The sequence below is a fragment of the Pan paniscus genome, chromosome 8 (genome assembly GCF_029289425.2).
Source record: "Pan paniscus chromosome 8, NHGRI_mPanPan1-v2.0_pri, whole genome shotgun sequence".
NCBI lineage: Eukaryota > Metazoa > Chordata > Mammalia > Primates > Hominidae > Pan > Pan paniscus.
The window spans coordinates 83,016,349-83,030,587 of record NC_073257.2 but is presented as its reverse complement, the minus strand read 5'-3'; the positions used below and the strand labels follow the sequence as shown (position 1 = coordinate 83,030,587).

Here is a 14,239-nt window from a genome sequence, read left to right as displayed (position 1 = left end):
TTACAATTAGGGTCATTTAACTATTTAATTGCTTTTTGAGATTATTGCTGAAATTAGGAAGGGAGCATTGAAATGGGAAGGGGGAGGTTAGAGAAGACAGAGATTTAAAAGAAGCAAGTACCATTTTCCAAGTATAAAACTCGTAATATTAAAAGTGACATAGCAGTATATTCACATGACTACTTAAGTCTAATGCAGAAACAAGACAGTACAGTTTTTGCAGAGGCCGATGTGACATCTGCATGCGACATGATACTATTAAGTGTCTCTACCCACCTCTGCTACAGAGTAGCTGCTATATGCACACATACACAAAAATACACAATGAAAAGCCTACAAAAGTGTTAAGTCAAACTAAGGCTCTTAATTGTAAATTAAAGTGGCTACAGTAGGTCCCTTTGAAAAACACCATCTCCCCTGGCACCAATGTTGTCACAGCACAGAGGAAGCGAGTGGCTCGGGGTCTGGTTCTGGGGAGACGCTCTACAGGGGCACATGCTTCTCCATCTTGGCAGCTGGCAAGCCACAGTGGTGTCTGCTGGGTGGCTCTGGGTTCCTGGACCTCATTCAACATAATGCACTGACCAAACAGCTCTGACCACAGCTACTCTCAAAGAGGTGCCTGCCAGGTCTCCCTCTGACACACACACATACACACACTACCCACTCTTGGAACCCACAATGCACTGCTGGGCAAACAGGAAAAAAAAACACACACACACACATAAATGCCACACCAGCCCTGAATGGCATGGCCAGCTAGTCACAGTTGTTGGGTCAGTAGTACAGTGCTCAAGAACAATTCAGACTAACATGCCAAGGAGCCTGAGGAAAAGTCTGGTAGTCATGGCTCTCCCAGCCAGCATTCCCAGTGGGGGAAACTAGAAGACACCAGCCTGGAGAGGCTGAATATTCAGGAGTCCCTGAGATGGGGAATGGAACAGAGGAAAGTGTCTTTTGACTCATCTTAAGTACTCCCCTCCCCAAATAGAAACCTCAAAGACTGATCCATTTCCCCTAGGGCCTGGGCCAGGAGTAGCTCACTGCTCACTGCTGAGGAGAAAGGCACAAGATACAATGTCATAAGAGCAGGACAGTGGCTCAGCCTAGAGGAGAGTTCCCTACAGGGGAAAGAGGGCAGGAAATAGGCGCAGGGTCTGGTCCTGTCCCTGCACCACCCTGAGCAGCTAGTCTTGGGAAGGGATTACAGGCCCTGGGCCATAGGCTGCTCGCCATTCTGCTTTCCTATCCTGTTTCTCTCCCTGTGCTGCTCCCTTTTAGCCAGGGCTGAGAAATGTTCAGCACCTGAGGCAAAACTGCCATAGTACCTCTGAAAGCTGAATCAAGGGGGAAGAGGCAGAAGAACACACTAATAGAGAAAATTTTCCTTGCTACGGGTGCTCTTTCACACCCACCTAGGGTAAGTCAAGGCAACTTGTGAAGGTGCTTTGAGCTGTTCCTTCAAGCAAACACATTTTCATTACATAATGGCTTAACGCAAGGGTGCAGGGAAGGACCACCACCAACTTTGGTGACATATTTGAATCTGGGTGTTCATCCTACTCTGATATTCAAAAAAGCATAGAAAAAGGTCTGATTTCTGCTCATCACCAGCCCAGGATAGGGTTCAGGTGTGCTCTGACCACTGCCAATTCAGGAAGGCAGCACCATGGCCAAAAGCTCCTAGATTATTTGGAAACCATGTTTTCTTCCTAGTCCATGGTAACAAGAACAAGCCAATGGAAGCATCATTCCAAACAATAATCTCCAAAGATGGTGGCAACCAAGTGTCAAATGGGGACTGCAGGCACAGAAGAGACCACCCCAAACCCTGCCTGGGTGGATGAAGCAGGTATGCTAGAATAGTCCTGTCCTGCAGAATAGGGAACAGCAGCTTGGTCGATCTGTGCCCTGGAAAAAGAAAATGAGTTGCAATAGAAGTGACTCTAAGACAGACAATGAACCTACTCTTAAGAGAGACAGGGCCAGGCACGGTGGCTCACGCCTGTAATCCCAGCACTTTGGGAGGCTGAGGCGGCGGGGGGGGGGGGGGGGGTATCACCTGAGGTCAGGAGTTCAAGACCAGCCTGGCCGACACGGTGAACCCGTCTCTACTGAAAAAGAAAATTGAAAAATTAGCCAGGCGTGGTGGTGGGTGCCGGTAATCCCAGCTACTCGGGAGGCTGAGGCAGAAGAATCGCTTGAACCCAGTGGGTGCAGGTTGCAGTGAGCTGAGATCATGCCACTGCACTCCAGACTGGGCAAAAGAGCAAAATTCCATCTCAAAAAAAAAAGAGAGAGAAGGCTGAAAAAGCCTCCTGCTTAGAGTATACCTCACACCCAGCTGAGGAAACATCTGTTATGTAAACGCCTCCTGCCTGAGATAACAAAGAAGCTCTAGCTATCTCATAAACTGTACCCCAGCTTCTCTAAAGAATCAGGACAGGTCAGAGCTACCACACAATGTTTAAGTAAAGTTGAAAGCTAGAGAGTTTAGAAAAGGAAATGGTTAAAACAATTCCTAGGGTAACATTTATAACAAGGGCAAAATCATTATGTAATGGAATTCTCTGGGGTCTTCAAATTAAAAACCACAAAAGGAAGATAAGAGGAAGAACAAGAATCCTGAGGCTCAAGCTGTCTCATGGTCTATCTTGAGTTGTGCTCTATGGAGCAAGACCAGATGTCAAAGTTGTGCACGGCCTGTTCCATACCCCAAGAACCTTCTGAAGGCTGGAATCCCCTTGAGACTAGAAAGGGTCCAAGTTCAGTGGGGTTTTGGAGAACCATTCATCTGGCTGCCCTGGATGACAGTGTCGGTGCTGTACAAGCTGTCCAAGAAGACTGAGGACAATTCTGCAACCATATTCCTGTCAACAGTTGTCTGGGCCATGCCGTAGATGGCACCCTACAAATCCAAAGAAAGAGACATTATTAGTGAGGCCAGGTCCAAAAGCAAGAATAAAACTGCAGCAATGAGCCCCTTCTCCCCGAGTCCTAGCTTCGCATGTGCACTGCCCTACCCCATTTCCACCTTAGGCATCCCATCATTCTATCAGAATAACAGCTGGCATAGTCAATTTTTCACAGGGACTTTCCAGTCTGCCTTTCTGCATAAAGGGACTAGCCTAAGAAAATTCCAGAAAAAACATGTTTACTATCTTTCCTGTGACAAAATTTTCTTTTCAAATGGACACTACCACCAGCTGCTTTTATACAGAAGTCTCTAACTTACAAGGTACTTTATAGTGTATCTCATTTGAGACTTCAGCAACCCCAAGGGGTGGGTGATGCAGAGATCATCAGCTCCAGTCAACAAATAAAAGATGTGGCAAAGGGGCAGAGGCAGGAACAGACTCCGGGTCATTTGATTCCTTCAAACTCTCCACCAACACCTAAATTTCCAAGAGAAGAAAAAAAACTCCAAGTGTCCCTACCATTCCTGTGGTCTTCGCTTTAGGATTCTTCATGATTTGAGTGACAGATTCTCGAATGTCCTTTAGGAATTGTATAGCTACTCGTTTCCGGGCGTGTAGTAATGTGATGCAGAAATGAATACTAGGAAAGAAGACACAGAGAGAGATGAACCTTGAAGAAAGAAAAAATGTTCTAAAATGATGCAGCCCCAAATACGGGAATTTCCTGGTTGCCCTTTCACAATATTTCTGACAAGTGTAGTCATCCAAGTTGTTCCTAGTCCTGGGAATCTCGGCTCTCTCATGCTTGGGGTGTCAGGCATGGGCTGGCCTCAGAGCTTCTCGGCATGACTGAGAACCATGCTAAGAGGATGAACAGTGTTGGCTGCTTTGTCCCACCCATCCCCTCACAAATTCCACCACCATTCCTTCAACCACGTCACCATCAATGAGACACTTTTATCTTAGATAATCAGCCCCCATGTGCTCTCATGGGGACAGGGCCACATGGCTGGGGTCTTAAAGGACTTCAGGGCACAGAAGAAATTCTACCTCGCCCTGGAGGAATTTAGTGGGGTTTACTGGAATTGTGAAGAGGGAAAAAGATAGTCCAGATGGGACTGGCAATGCACCAACGTGTGGAAGGCTAAGCTGTACACAGAGGACATGAACAGACCTGTACTCAGTTGGAATGGTGCATTTACTCAAAGGCATCATGGAAGATTAGGTTAGAAAAGTCTAATAAAGAAGGCAGTAGCAGGCCTGAATGATTAGAGACCCCCAGGAAGGTCTTGAACTAAATATTAGCCAGGTAACAAGTATTTTATAAGAGCAATTTGATGGCTGTGTACAAGATGGATTGGAGAGTAGAAAGGCTAGAGACTGAGAGAAAAACCTCATGACCAACCACTGGTCTAGGAGGCTGTCACCTAATTCTGCCAGAGTTTAAAGCTAATGGTCTTGTTCTTTGTATCTAATAATTCCAGGTGGCAAGAGAGAAATCCTTTAGATACTACAGTTGCTACTAACGTGCTAGCCTCTAGCAGTCGAACTCTATACTTCAGGTTACTGTACCACCCAAGTTCTTCCAAAATCATGGAGCAAAATAAGGGAAAGAGGCTTCTTCAAGCTTACCTGGGTGGGAACTGCAACTGGTTCAAGTTCCACCCCTTAGCAGTCATCAGGTTTGATAGTCGGTAGATGTCAAAATCACGGGATCCCAGAGCAATGACTGACAATTGGGGATTCCCAAAAACAAAGATGCCTTTGATATTTTCCAGTCTTAAAACAAAAAAATAAATGAAGGAAGAAAAAGTAAATTCAGTCACATACAATCCCCTGGTCACTATCTCTTTAATCATTCAAAGTCTTCCTTATAATGAATGCAATCTAACCCTTTGGGCTTTAGTCTTCTCATCTTCAAAAAAGAAGAAGGCTACACTGGATCAGTGGTTCTTACTGAGATCAGAATCATAGATGGAACAATAAAAATGGAATTCCAAGGCCCAAACCCCATCTAGATCTAATGACTCAATCACTGACTTCGAACCTGTCTACCCAACTCCCAATTATATTCCCCTAGATGCTTCTGAGGCATGAAAGATGTACTAAAAAAATTTCTGGAAAAGTAATCTGCCCATCTCCACAGTTCTAAAAAGTCGTATGTAATCCCTAAAGCAAGAAATGGTATAGCAGGTCTTAATAAATGGCCCTATCAGAGCTATAGGAGGACCTTTTATATATATCTAATTTTTATTTATTTGTTTGCTTATTTATTTGAGACAGGGTCTTGCTCTGTCACCCAGGCTAGAGTGCAGTGGTGTGATCATAGCTCACTGTAACCTCAAATTCCTGGGCTGTTCAAGCAGTCCTCTTGCCTTAAGCCTCCTGTGTAGCTGGGACCAAAGGTGCACACCACCACATGTGGCTAATTTTTATTTTTATTTATTTTTTATTTTTGAGATGGAGTTTCGTTCTTGTTGCCCAGGCTCGAGTGCAATGGTGCCATCTCAACTCACCGCAACCTCTGCCTCCCGGGTTCAAGCAATTCTCCTGCCTCAGCCTCCTGAGTAGCTGGGATTACAGGCATGCGCCACCACGCCCGGCTAATTTTGTATTTTTAGTAGAGACGGGGTTCTCCCTGTTGGTCAGGCTGGTCTTGAACTCTGGACCTCAGGTGATCCACCCGCCTCAGCCTCCCAAAGTGCTGGGATTACAGGCATGAGTCACCACGCCCGGCCTCACGGCTAATTTTTAAATTTGTTGTAGAGATAATGTCTCACTATGTTGCTCCGGTTGGTCTTTAATTCCTGAGCTGAAGCGATCCTTTTGCCTTGGCCTCCCAAAGTGCTGGGATTACAGGCCGGAGCCACCGTGCCTGGCCAAGGATCTTTCTCAAATAAGAAATGCCTGCAGGCAGCTTTCCTTCCCCCTCAATATACTTAAAGAGCCTCCCCAATCCAAGTGACACATAGAGAGATGGGCAGATAAGATGTTAACAGATACATTAGACAAAGCATGCAGCCTGTTCTGGCCTTGGCTTAACCCAAGATTTCATTGCCCTCCTTTCCTCATTCCTTCTGGCCCATTTCCAATTATTTTCTTATTCCAGTGATTCTTCAAGTATGATTCCTGGAGCAGTAGCATCAGTATCTCCAGAAATGGAAATTTTTAGAGCCCATCCCAGTTCCACTGAATCAGAAACTCTAGGGGTGGGCCCAGCTACCTGTGTTTTAACAAGTCCTTCAGGTGATTAGAATGCATGCTCAAGTTTGGGAATCACTGTCCTAACCATTAAATTGTACATTAGCCTTAGGGTAAGAGCTGCCAGTTATTAAGACATCCATAGAGATGAGATAAACTACAAATGAGGCCCCCGTCTCTGAAGACCCTCCAAAAGTCAGGGCAGAGAAAGGGAGCTTCTTCTCCCAGGCCAGCTGGTCTGGCCTAAGCCCTAAGCTGCTGCCCTAAGCCCTCTATATCGCAGGAGACAACAGGTGGGCTAGGGCTATGGATACTTAGCCAGGCAGGTGCCTTGAGCCTACTAGGACAAAAAAAGCAATAGACAAGGCAGAACCCCAGTCTTCCACACATACTCTGACTTGAGGAAGCGAGCAGTTTTGATGATCTGTTTGGTAGCTTCAACATAGCCGTTCTCACCGAAGTGCATCAAGGCAGCCCAACAGGCTGCGCTAATGCCACCAGGCCGTGAGCCTGCGATGGTTGGGGAAGCATAGATGCCACCCTGCCAATCTGTATCCACGAAGAACTGATAGTTCCTGTACTTCTTGTCACTATACAACACCAATGATGAGCCTTTTGGGGCGTAGCCATACTGTGGAAGAAGTAGCAGACAAGAAAAGTGAGAGTATAGTTCTGTCTGGCAGACCTTGTCCCAGAACTCTCATCATGCAAAGGAAATCCTACTTATTTCTCAGTTTCTCTGTTATGTTTCCCACTCACATTAAGGATTCAAACTTAAAATGCTAAAGGGTAGTAGGAACTTAAGGGATGGAGTTTAAATTCTCTCTGTTAGGAATGAGGAATCTGAGACCCAGGGAAGAACAGCGCCCAGTTAATCGGTTTACTCCCTCTCTTGCCCAGCATGTGGTTTACCTTATTTAAAATATTTCTCTGGAGACCATATGTCAGGATGAAAGCAAGGGTTAGTTTGCAATGGAAGCCAGGAAAGGATGGAATTTGTCACTTCAAGTTAAAATCACCATCTGACCCCCTTCCCATCTTTTTTTGCTTAGTATTACTAAGAATATTATGCTTATGAGAACATAATGGTGCTCAGAATCTAAAAGCTACTTAATCCAGCTTTAAAATTAACTATGTAACTGGTTTCCTTATAGAACATCTGACCCCCTAATTAACTCTTATTAAAACTAACGTGGAACTAATTTCATTACCTGAACCATCCAGAAATGGATGGTTATGGGAAAAGGACACAGGAGCTATCTGGATGGTAAGGAAAAAACAGATGCTGACTGAAAATCGGCTGCAGATCACATCGATTTTGAAAAACAAGTCTTTAATATACTTGAGTTTAAAACAAGCTCTGAAAATGCAATCAAAACAAGGTACACATTCCTGAGGCTGCTAATACTTCTTCCACATCTCGATGTATATTCAATAGCGTTATCAACTGATCTAGACTTTGTCTCAGTCCACCAAGGGTGGCAGGCATGGCCATCTCAAATGCTGAATGTTCCTGAGCACACAGGTTCTTCCCCTTTCCCAAAGGACTCTTCCATCAACATTTTCCCGTCATGTAGGCTCAGGAGCCCAGTTGCACAGCAGCTCTAATGTTATCTACCAGCATGGGAACTCCACTACCAACCCTCACACTCCTCTACCCTCCACCTCAAATCAGCTCAAGGCTTCAGGGAGCTTTTTTAACAAGGGCCACTACACTAGCATGTTCTAGTTACACACAGTCAGTGGATACAGAAATTCTCTTAGCCAATTTGAGATAAAGGTAATAGGTTCATTTTCACTACTGCTTGTCACCTCTACCACTATACCCCATCACCTGAACCAGCTGATCTGGTGACGGCAAAGAGAGAGTTTAAAACAAGCATCTGATGAGAATTCTATAGTTAATTTTATACTTTGCAGGGAAGCTACCAATTTATTTTATCAATAATAGTCAAAATAATCAACTGGTAACACTTGATCTCCTCCTCCTTAGCTCACCTTATGGGTGTCAGCTGAAATGCTGGTTACACCTTTCACCCGGAAATCAAATGGGTGCTCCAGTGGGTATCCTGCTTTCTCCATAAAGACGATGAGGAAGCCTCCCAGACAAGCGTCGACATGAAGGGGTATTTTGTATTTGACAGCCAGCTTGTTCCAAAAAACAAAGAACATAAGAGAATTTCCTTTATAGCCCTATAATAAAAACTGCAAGACATGGGTGGAAAGATGGGCTATAAACACAAGGCTATTTTGTATTATGCCTCCCATGTTTTTAAAAAATGGCTATTTTTAACATTCCCAACAAAATTTATCTTTCAAATGTATTTTCCCTTCAAAATAATTCATCTGAAATATGGTATCAATTTTATATTTAAATATGCATGACCTCAAACTCTCTGCGATATCAAGCAGGAAATGAGTAGAGCTCTGATTTAGGCTGCCTCTCGCACAAGGGAAAGGTCCTGCCTCAGTCACTGCAGGATGAGGCGTGAGGGAAAGGGAGGTGCTGAGGGGCAGCATGTGGAATATCACCCTTTTGGTGGGCACATTCCTACATGCAGATTATTTCCAGATCTCAATCTAAAAGGCAATCCTATTTCAGAATTTCCAGTTTAAAAGGCCTCAGCCTTGTACTATCCTCCCCCACAGCAGAGACTAGCAACTTTTAGAGGCTTGGAACTGAGCTGCAGGGCTTCCCCTAGGGCTGATGAGAGCTACTTATCACTACTGTGGTCAAAAACAACAATAAAAATCGCTTCTATTTGCCAAGTACTGCCCCATTAGGCTTTGTTTTAAAATATCCATTTGCCTGCCTTAGCAGCCCATTTCTCTCATATACCTTGGCCACTTCAGGGACAGGATCTATTACACCATGAGGAAACTGTGGGGTAGAACAGACGAGCATGGCAGTGTTCCTGGAGATAGCTCTTCTCATTGCCTAGGGATTTAAAGTTTAAAGGAAAATGAGAATCTATGTCACAATTACTCTTCTCTTCTGCTGCCAAGAGCAATTTGGGCTGCTAGCTTAGAGTTCCAGTTCCACCAGTACCCCCTCCTTCACCACTCCAACTGGGAGAAGACTGCATCCCACCATGGTGACAGGACACAGGTGACTCCAGGTAAGTCCATTTGGAGAATAGTCTGAGAGCACAAAATAAGAACAGAATCGCTGTGGGGGCGAAAATAATGTTGAGCTAAGAGGCCAAAGAGCCAAATGTGAGCCCCAGCCCCACAACCTACCAGCAGTGAAACCCTGAGTATGCTACTTCAGTCTGTTCCTTATCTGTGAACTACAATAATATAACAGCTTCATCAACCTCTCTGGAATGTCATAAAGCTCAAATGGGATTCTGACAGAACATTGAAACTAGAAAACTCCTCTACACAAATGTGAGGCATAAAAATAATCACTATCATAATGACAATGGTATTAATTTAAGCCAATCTAAACCACAGTGAGAGTCTTTTTTTTTTTTTGAGACAGGGTCTTGCTCTGTCACCCAAGCTGGAGTACAGTGGTGTGAACACAGCTCACTGCAGCATCAACCTCCTGGGGCTCAAGTGATCCTCCCACCCCAGCCTCCCGAGTAGCTAGGACTACAGGTGCATGCCACCATGTCCAGCTACTTTTTTTAAATTTTGTGTAGAGATGGGGTCTCACTATGTTGCTCAGACTGGTCGCAAACTCCTGGGCTCAAGGGTTCAAGTAATCCTCCCTCCTCGGCTTCCCAAAGTGCTGGGATTACAGATATGAGCCACCATGCCCGGGCCATGGTAAGAGTCTTAGGGGAAGTGAGTCCATGTTCATTTTACAAATAGAGAAAAGAAAGAAAAAGTGATGGCGCTGACCACAAAACCAGTGTCTCTCAAGTCCCAAGTTAGTGACTAGATCACCTCCCTTTCAGAATTCATGAACCTATGAAAAGACTGAAGCTGCAGTCAATCACCACTATCAATGCAGTTTTTCATATTCTGGCTGCCACAATCAAAGGCAGTCAGACCCATCTGACTGGAAACGGCTAGTCAACAAGAGGACCCTTCTGCTGTCAGAGCCCAGCACAGACAGTGGGCCCTCCAGAGGGACTCACCCGCACATCCACCTCCATCATCTTCGTCAATGGGACCCGCACAATCTTCATCCCAAAGTAACTGGCTGCTTTGTTAAATGCAGCATGGGCACTTTGGGGAGCCACACTAAATGACAGGGAAGAGGAGAATAATGAAACTCAGGCCAAAATAATAGAAAACACCATTAGCAGCTAATCTAAATTACAGGGAGTAAGTTCTGATTATTTTTCCCCAAATTAAAAATTTAAGTGTTTAGACTGCTTTACTTTTCTTTTTAAGCACACCCAAAAAGAGGCCAACTGATTTTCTGCAGAAACTTCCCTCCTATTTAGGAAATCATTCTGGCAATAGGAAGAGGACTCAGAAGTGATCCCACAGTGAGGGATCCAAAGCATAAAGCTAGGCTGGCAGGCGGAAAGCTGGGGGACAGAGACTTTGGATGAGAGCAACACAAGGCAGAGCTGGCTAACGGTTGCCTACCAAAGACAGGCACCTCAGTGAGAATGAGAAGGCTTCCCGGCACAACACATGTTCAAGCAGAAATGTTCACACAGCGGCCAAGCATCAGCTCAGTGGCCCCTTCCAACTCTGAAAGACAACAAACCTGAAGAAACTAAAATCCCCATTTCTCCTACACATTTGGAAATAGTATTTCAAATAGTGTTGAAAGAGAAAATGAGGTCACGGGTATTTGCTTTAGACCTTCCTCAACTACTCCATTCATACAACGAATCTGTTCCCTCTAAGGAGAAAAATCTCTACTACTGAGGAAGTACCAAGCACCAAAGATCGACATATGAAGAAAGAATGGCAGCCTGGTTTATTCTCTTATGCTACATATGAACCACAGCATGAGACCATATGCAATAAATCCCCATTGTCAAGTAATACTTGCAGTAAAAATATTAAGATGTAGGATAAACATACTGTACAAGGGGACAGTCTAGGAAAAAATAATATAACTAAACATCAAATTTATGTCCAAGGAAGGCAATGTGGGTAAATCTGAAAAAGATATTTTTATTCTTCCTCCCAGAAAACAGCCCTCACACTAAAGTTTTCCCAGAGAGTACCCTGAGGCAGCCTATAATATTAAGTAACTTTCTAAGGTAAGCAGAACTAAAGTACCTAGAGAGGTTTCTTTAGGCTCCAAATAATTTGCAAATATCACAGGATTCAAAGATGTAGTCCTCAAACTCTCACTTTTGGAAAAAGGATCTTATTTTTGCTTGTAGTATATACTATGCATGATCTGGGGGTGGGGCGGGATGGGAATGATCTTTAAAAATAACTGGCTGATCCATTTAGAATTTTACTGAATGTAAAAGGATAAGGGCAGAGGGGCTAGGACAGGGGGAAAGGGGATCAGAATTACCAGAGGAAGAGAAGCAGCAGGAAAATGGATTATCTGCTTTAGTTTCATAAAGCTGTACTCCAGACAGACAAATCCAAAAGGGGACAAAACAGCCACACATACATACATTTCTGGAGTTTTGATCCCCTTCTCAAAGGCCAGATCCCGATATGCTTTGCAGGCCATCAGTATGCTTTCTGTTCCCCCAGAAGTCACCTATAATAAAGAAGAGATGCCATCTGTTGGGGGAGTCAGGAATGCCCCGGCTCTTCATGCCCTGATCTTGACAATGTTTGATACAGAAACAGATAAGGTCTTGGATGCATGCTGCAAGGCAGACACTGCCATGTCTTCCAGAAGGAAAATTTGGCTTTATTGGCTAAGCCTAATTTTGGCTCAGGTGAAGAATGAAAGCTACTAAATAATGAGCAGAAACTCAGCACTGCCTAGACAAATGCACACTTGGCCAGATCCCACCTATTCACAATCCATTTACATTTCTGTATTAATTTTTCAATTTTCAGATAAGATAGGGCATTTTATGCCATTCAAAAATATCAGAATTTTAATTTAAATTTTCAATACCTGTTAAAGAATGTGAAATTGTGATTACAATTCTAGTAAACTGTGCAATACACTAAAAAGAGACATTCAGATTTAACAAAGTAAACTGCTGATTTTGACAAGTTTGAAAGACAGAGAAGCAGAAGTTTCTACTTGATGGAAGTTTGTTGCCTTATCTGAAATAAAACAAAAATCCTAATTTTTTTTAAGTGAAGTAAAATGTTTTCCTAAAGTTTGGCCTAGCCCCTCTGATAAACACATTTCTTTACCAGAATTCAAACAAAAAGACGTAGGGGTCTTTTTATTCATCTTATTTCCCTCACTGGACTATAAATTCATGAAAGTAGGGACCAGTCTGTTCATGACAACCTTCCTAGCACCTGACATAGTGGCTGACACCTAACAAACCCTCAATCCATTTTTTTTTTTTTTTTTTTTTTGAGACAGAGTCTCACTCTGTTGCCCAGGCTGGAGTGCCATGGCATGATCTCGGCTCACTGCAGCCTTTGCCTCCTGGTTCAAGCGATTCTCCTGCCATAGTTACCCGAGTAGCTCGGATTACAGGCGCCCACCACCATGCCCACCTAATTGTTGTATTTTTAGCAGAGACGGGGTTTCACCATGTTGGCCAGGCTGGTCTCAAGCTCCTGGCCTCAAGTGATCTGCCCACCTCAGCCTCCCAAAGAGCTGGGATTACAGGTGTGAGCCACTGCACCTGGCCTTCACATTTCTTAATGCCTGACTTGACTCTCAGTAAACCTTGACCAACACAGGCATGTCATAGCCACCTGGCTATTTTTTTAAAAAATAATATATGAGAATGAATCATTCCAAAACAAACAAAAAGCCGCAATACTAAACTAGTTGGACAACTTCTTAGACTTACCATCTCTGAAGATTCATACAATCTTTGAAAGGTTTTTTCAATTTACAGGTGAGAAAACTGAGCCCTTGAGGAATTAAAGTGTTTCACTCAATGTCATACATTAGCATCTGTTGATAAGAAGTAAAACTTTCTACATTTTCATATTTAGTGTAGCTTAATACAAGATGGAATCAGAGAAAGTGACCACTGAACTTTGCTAAAATAATATCCACACATAGAACAAAAATACCATTAGATACAAAATCCCTGTGGCCAGGAGTTATATGGAAGATGAACTGAGAAAAGTCATTTTTTGACTCAGGAAGTCTTTATGAAACATGTGACCATCACCACAAAATAATGCACCCAACTTGGGCATGGGACACTTGTAGGTCACTACATTTCTACGCTGCAGAAGACAAAGTGCTTACAGCTGAGGTCAGCTCTGCAAATCAGCAGCATGTCCTGTGGTTTAGCATAAAACCTCAGAATGTCACAAGAGTCGTCAAGCCAGCTGTGAAGAGTCAGGGAGGGACCAGCAAAGTCCAAGTCACCAGTGCATCAATCTCTTCGTAAGGTCCAGTAATGACCTAAGCAATAATATTTCCAAATTCCTAGTCACCTGCTTCATGTGTCCTATTTTTAGTCCAATAACTAGTCAAAACATCATTGTTATGCAAACACCAGTGGACTTTTGACTGTAAAAGTAGGAATACCTAAATTCTACTTTTTTCTTTTTTGTTTTTTTTTTGAGATGGGGTCTCAATCTTTCACCTAGACTGGAGTGCCATGGTGTGATCTCGGCTCACTGCAATCTCCACCTCCCAGGCCTAAGAGATCCTCCCACCTCATCCCCCAAAGTAGCTGGGACTACAGGCACACACCACCATGCCTGGCTAACTTTTGTATTTTTTGTAGAGACAGGGTTTCACCTAGTTGCCCAGGCTGGTCTCGAATTCCTGGGCTCGAGCGATCCACTTGCCTCAGCCTCCCATGGTGCTGGGACTACAGGCGTGAGTCACTGTGCCTGGGCCTAAGTTCTACTTTTAATATGTATTTTTGATTCTGTGTTTTAAAATGCTATTACTCTCCCACTTCTTTCTACCTCCTATACCCAAAGAAAAACAGGAATTTTAACTGTGAAGTAAGAAAATGGAGGCCTCAGTAACTATTTGTTATGTCATTCAACTTCTTTCAACATGTATAAAAACTCTCACTTTAACATATGATATGTATTTCAGAAAACAAGAGAACAACATCTACTTGGAA

The 14,239-nt window shown here is 43.7% G+C and overlaps 1 protein-coding gene across 9 annotated transcripts in view; it reads right to left on the bottom strand.

Moving 5' to 3' along the window:
• SGPL1 (sphingosine-1-phosphate lyase 1) overlaps positions 1 to 14,239 on the bottom strand; it is a 64,239-nt gene continuing 50,000 nt past the window's right edge. For 8 of the 9 annotated variants that reach the window (XM_034930754.3, XM_034930758.3, XM_034930756.3 and 5 more), the window contains 8 exons: positions 11,669 to 11,757; positions 10,208 to 10,313; positions 8,959 to 9,057; positions 8,118 to 8,267; positions 6,512 to 6,750; positions 4,551 to 4,697; positions 3,438 to 3,558; positions 1 to 2,908 (listed from right to left, as the gene is read on the bottom strand). In XM_034930754.3, coding sequence (XP_034786645.1) covers positions 2,768 to 2,908; positions 3,438 to 3,558; positions 4,551 to 4,697; positions 6,512 to 6,750; positions 8,118 to 8,267; positions 8,959 to 9,057; positions 10,208 to 10,313; positions 11,669 to 11,757 — 1,092 coding nt within the window. In that variant the 3' untranslated portion in view covers positions 1 to 2,767. Of the gene's footprint in view, positions 2,909 to 3,437; positions 3,559 to 4,550; positions 4,698 to 6,511; positions 6,751 to 8,117; positions 8,268 to 8,958; positions 9,058 to 10,207; positions 10,314 to 11,668; positions 11,758 to 14,239 lie in introns of those variants that run through there. The other variant, XM_055092946.2, reaches the window with a different exon arrangement.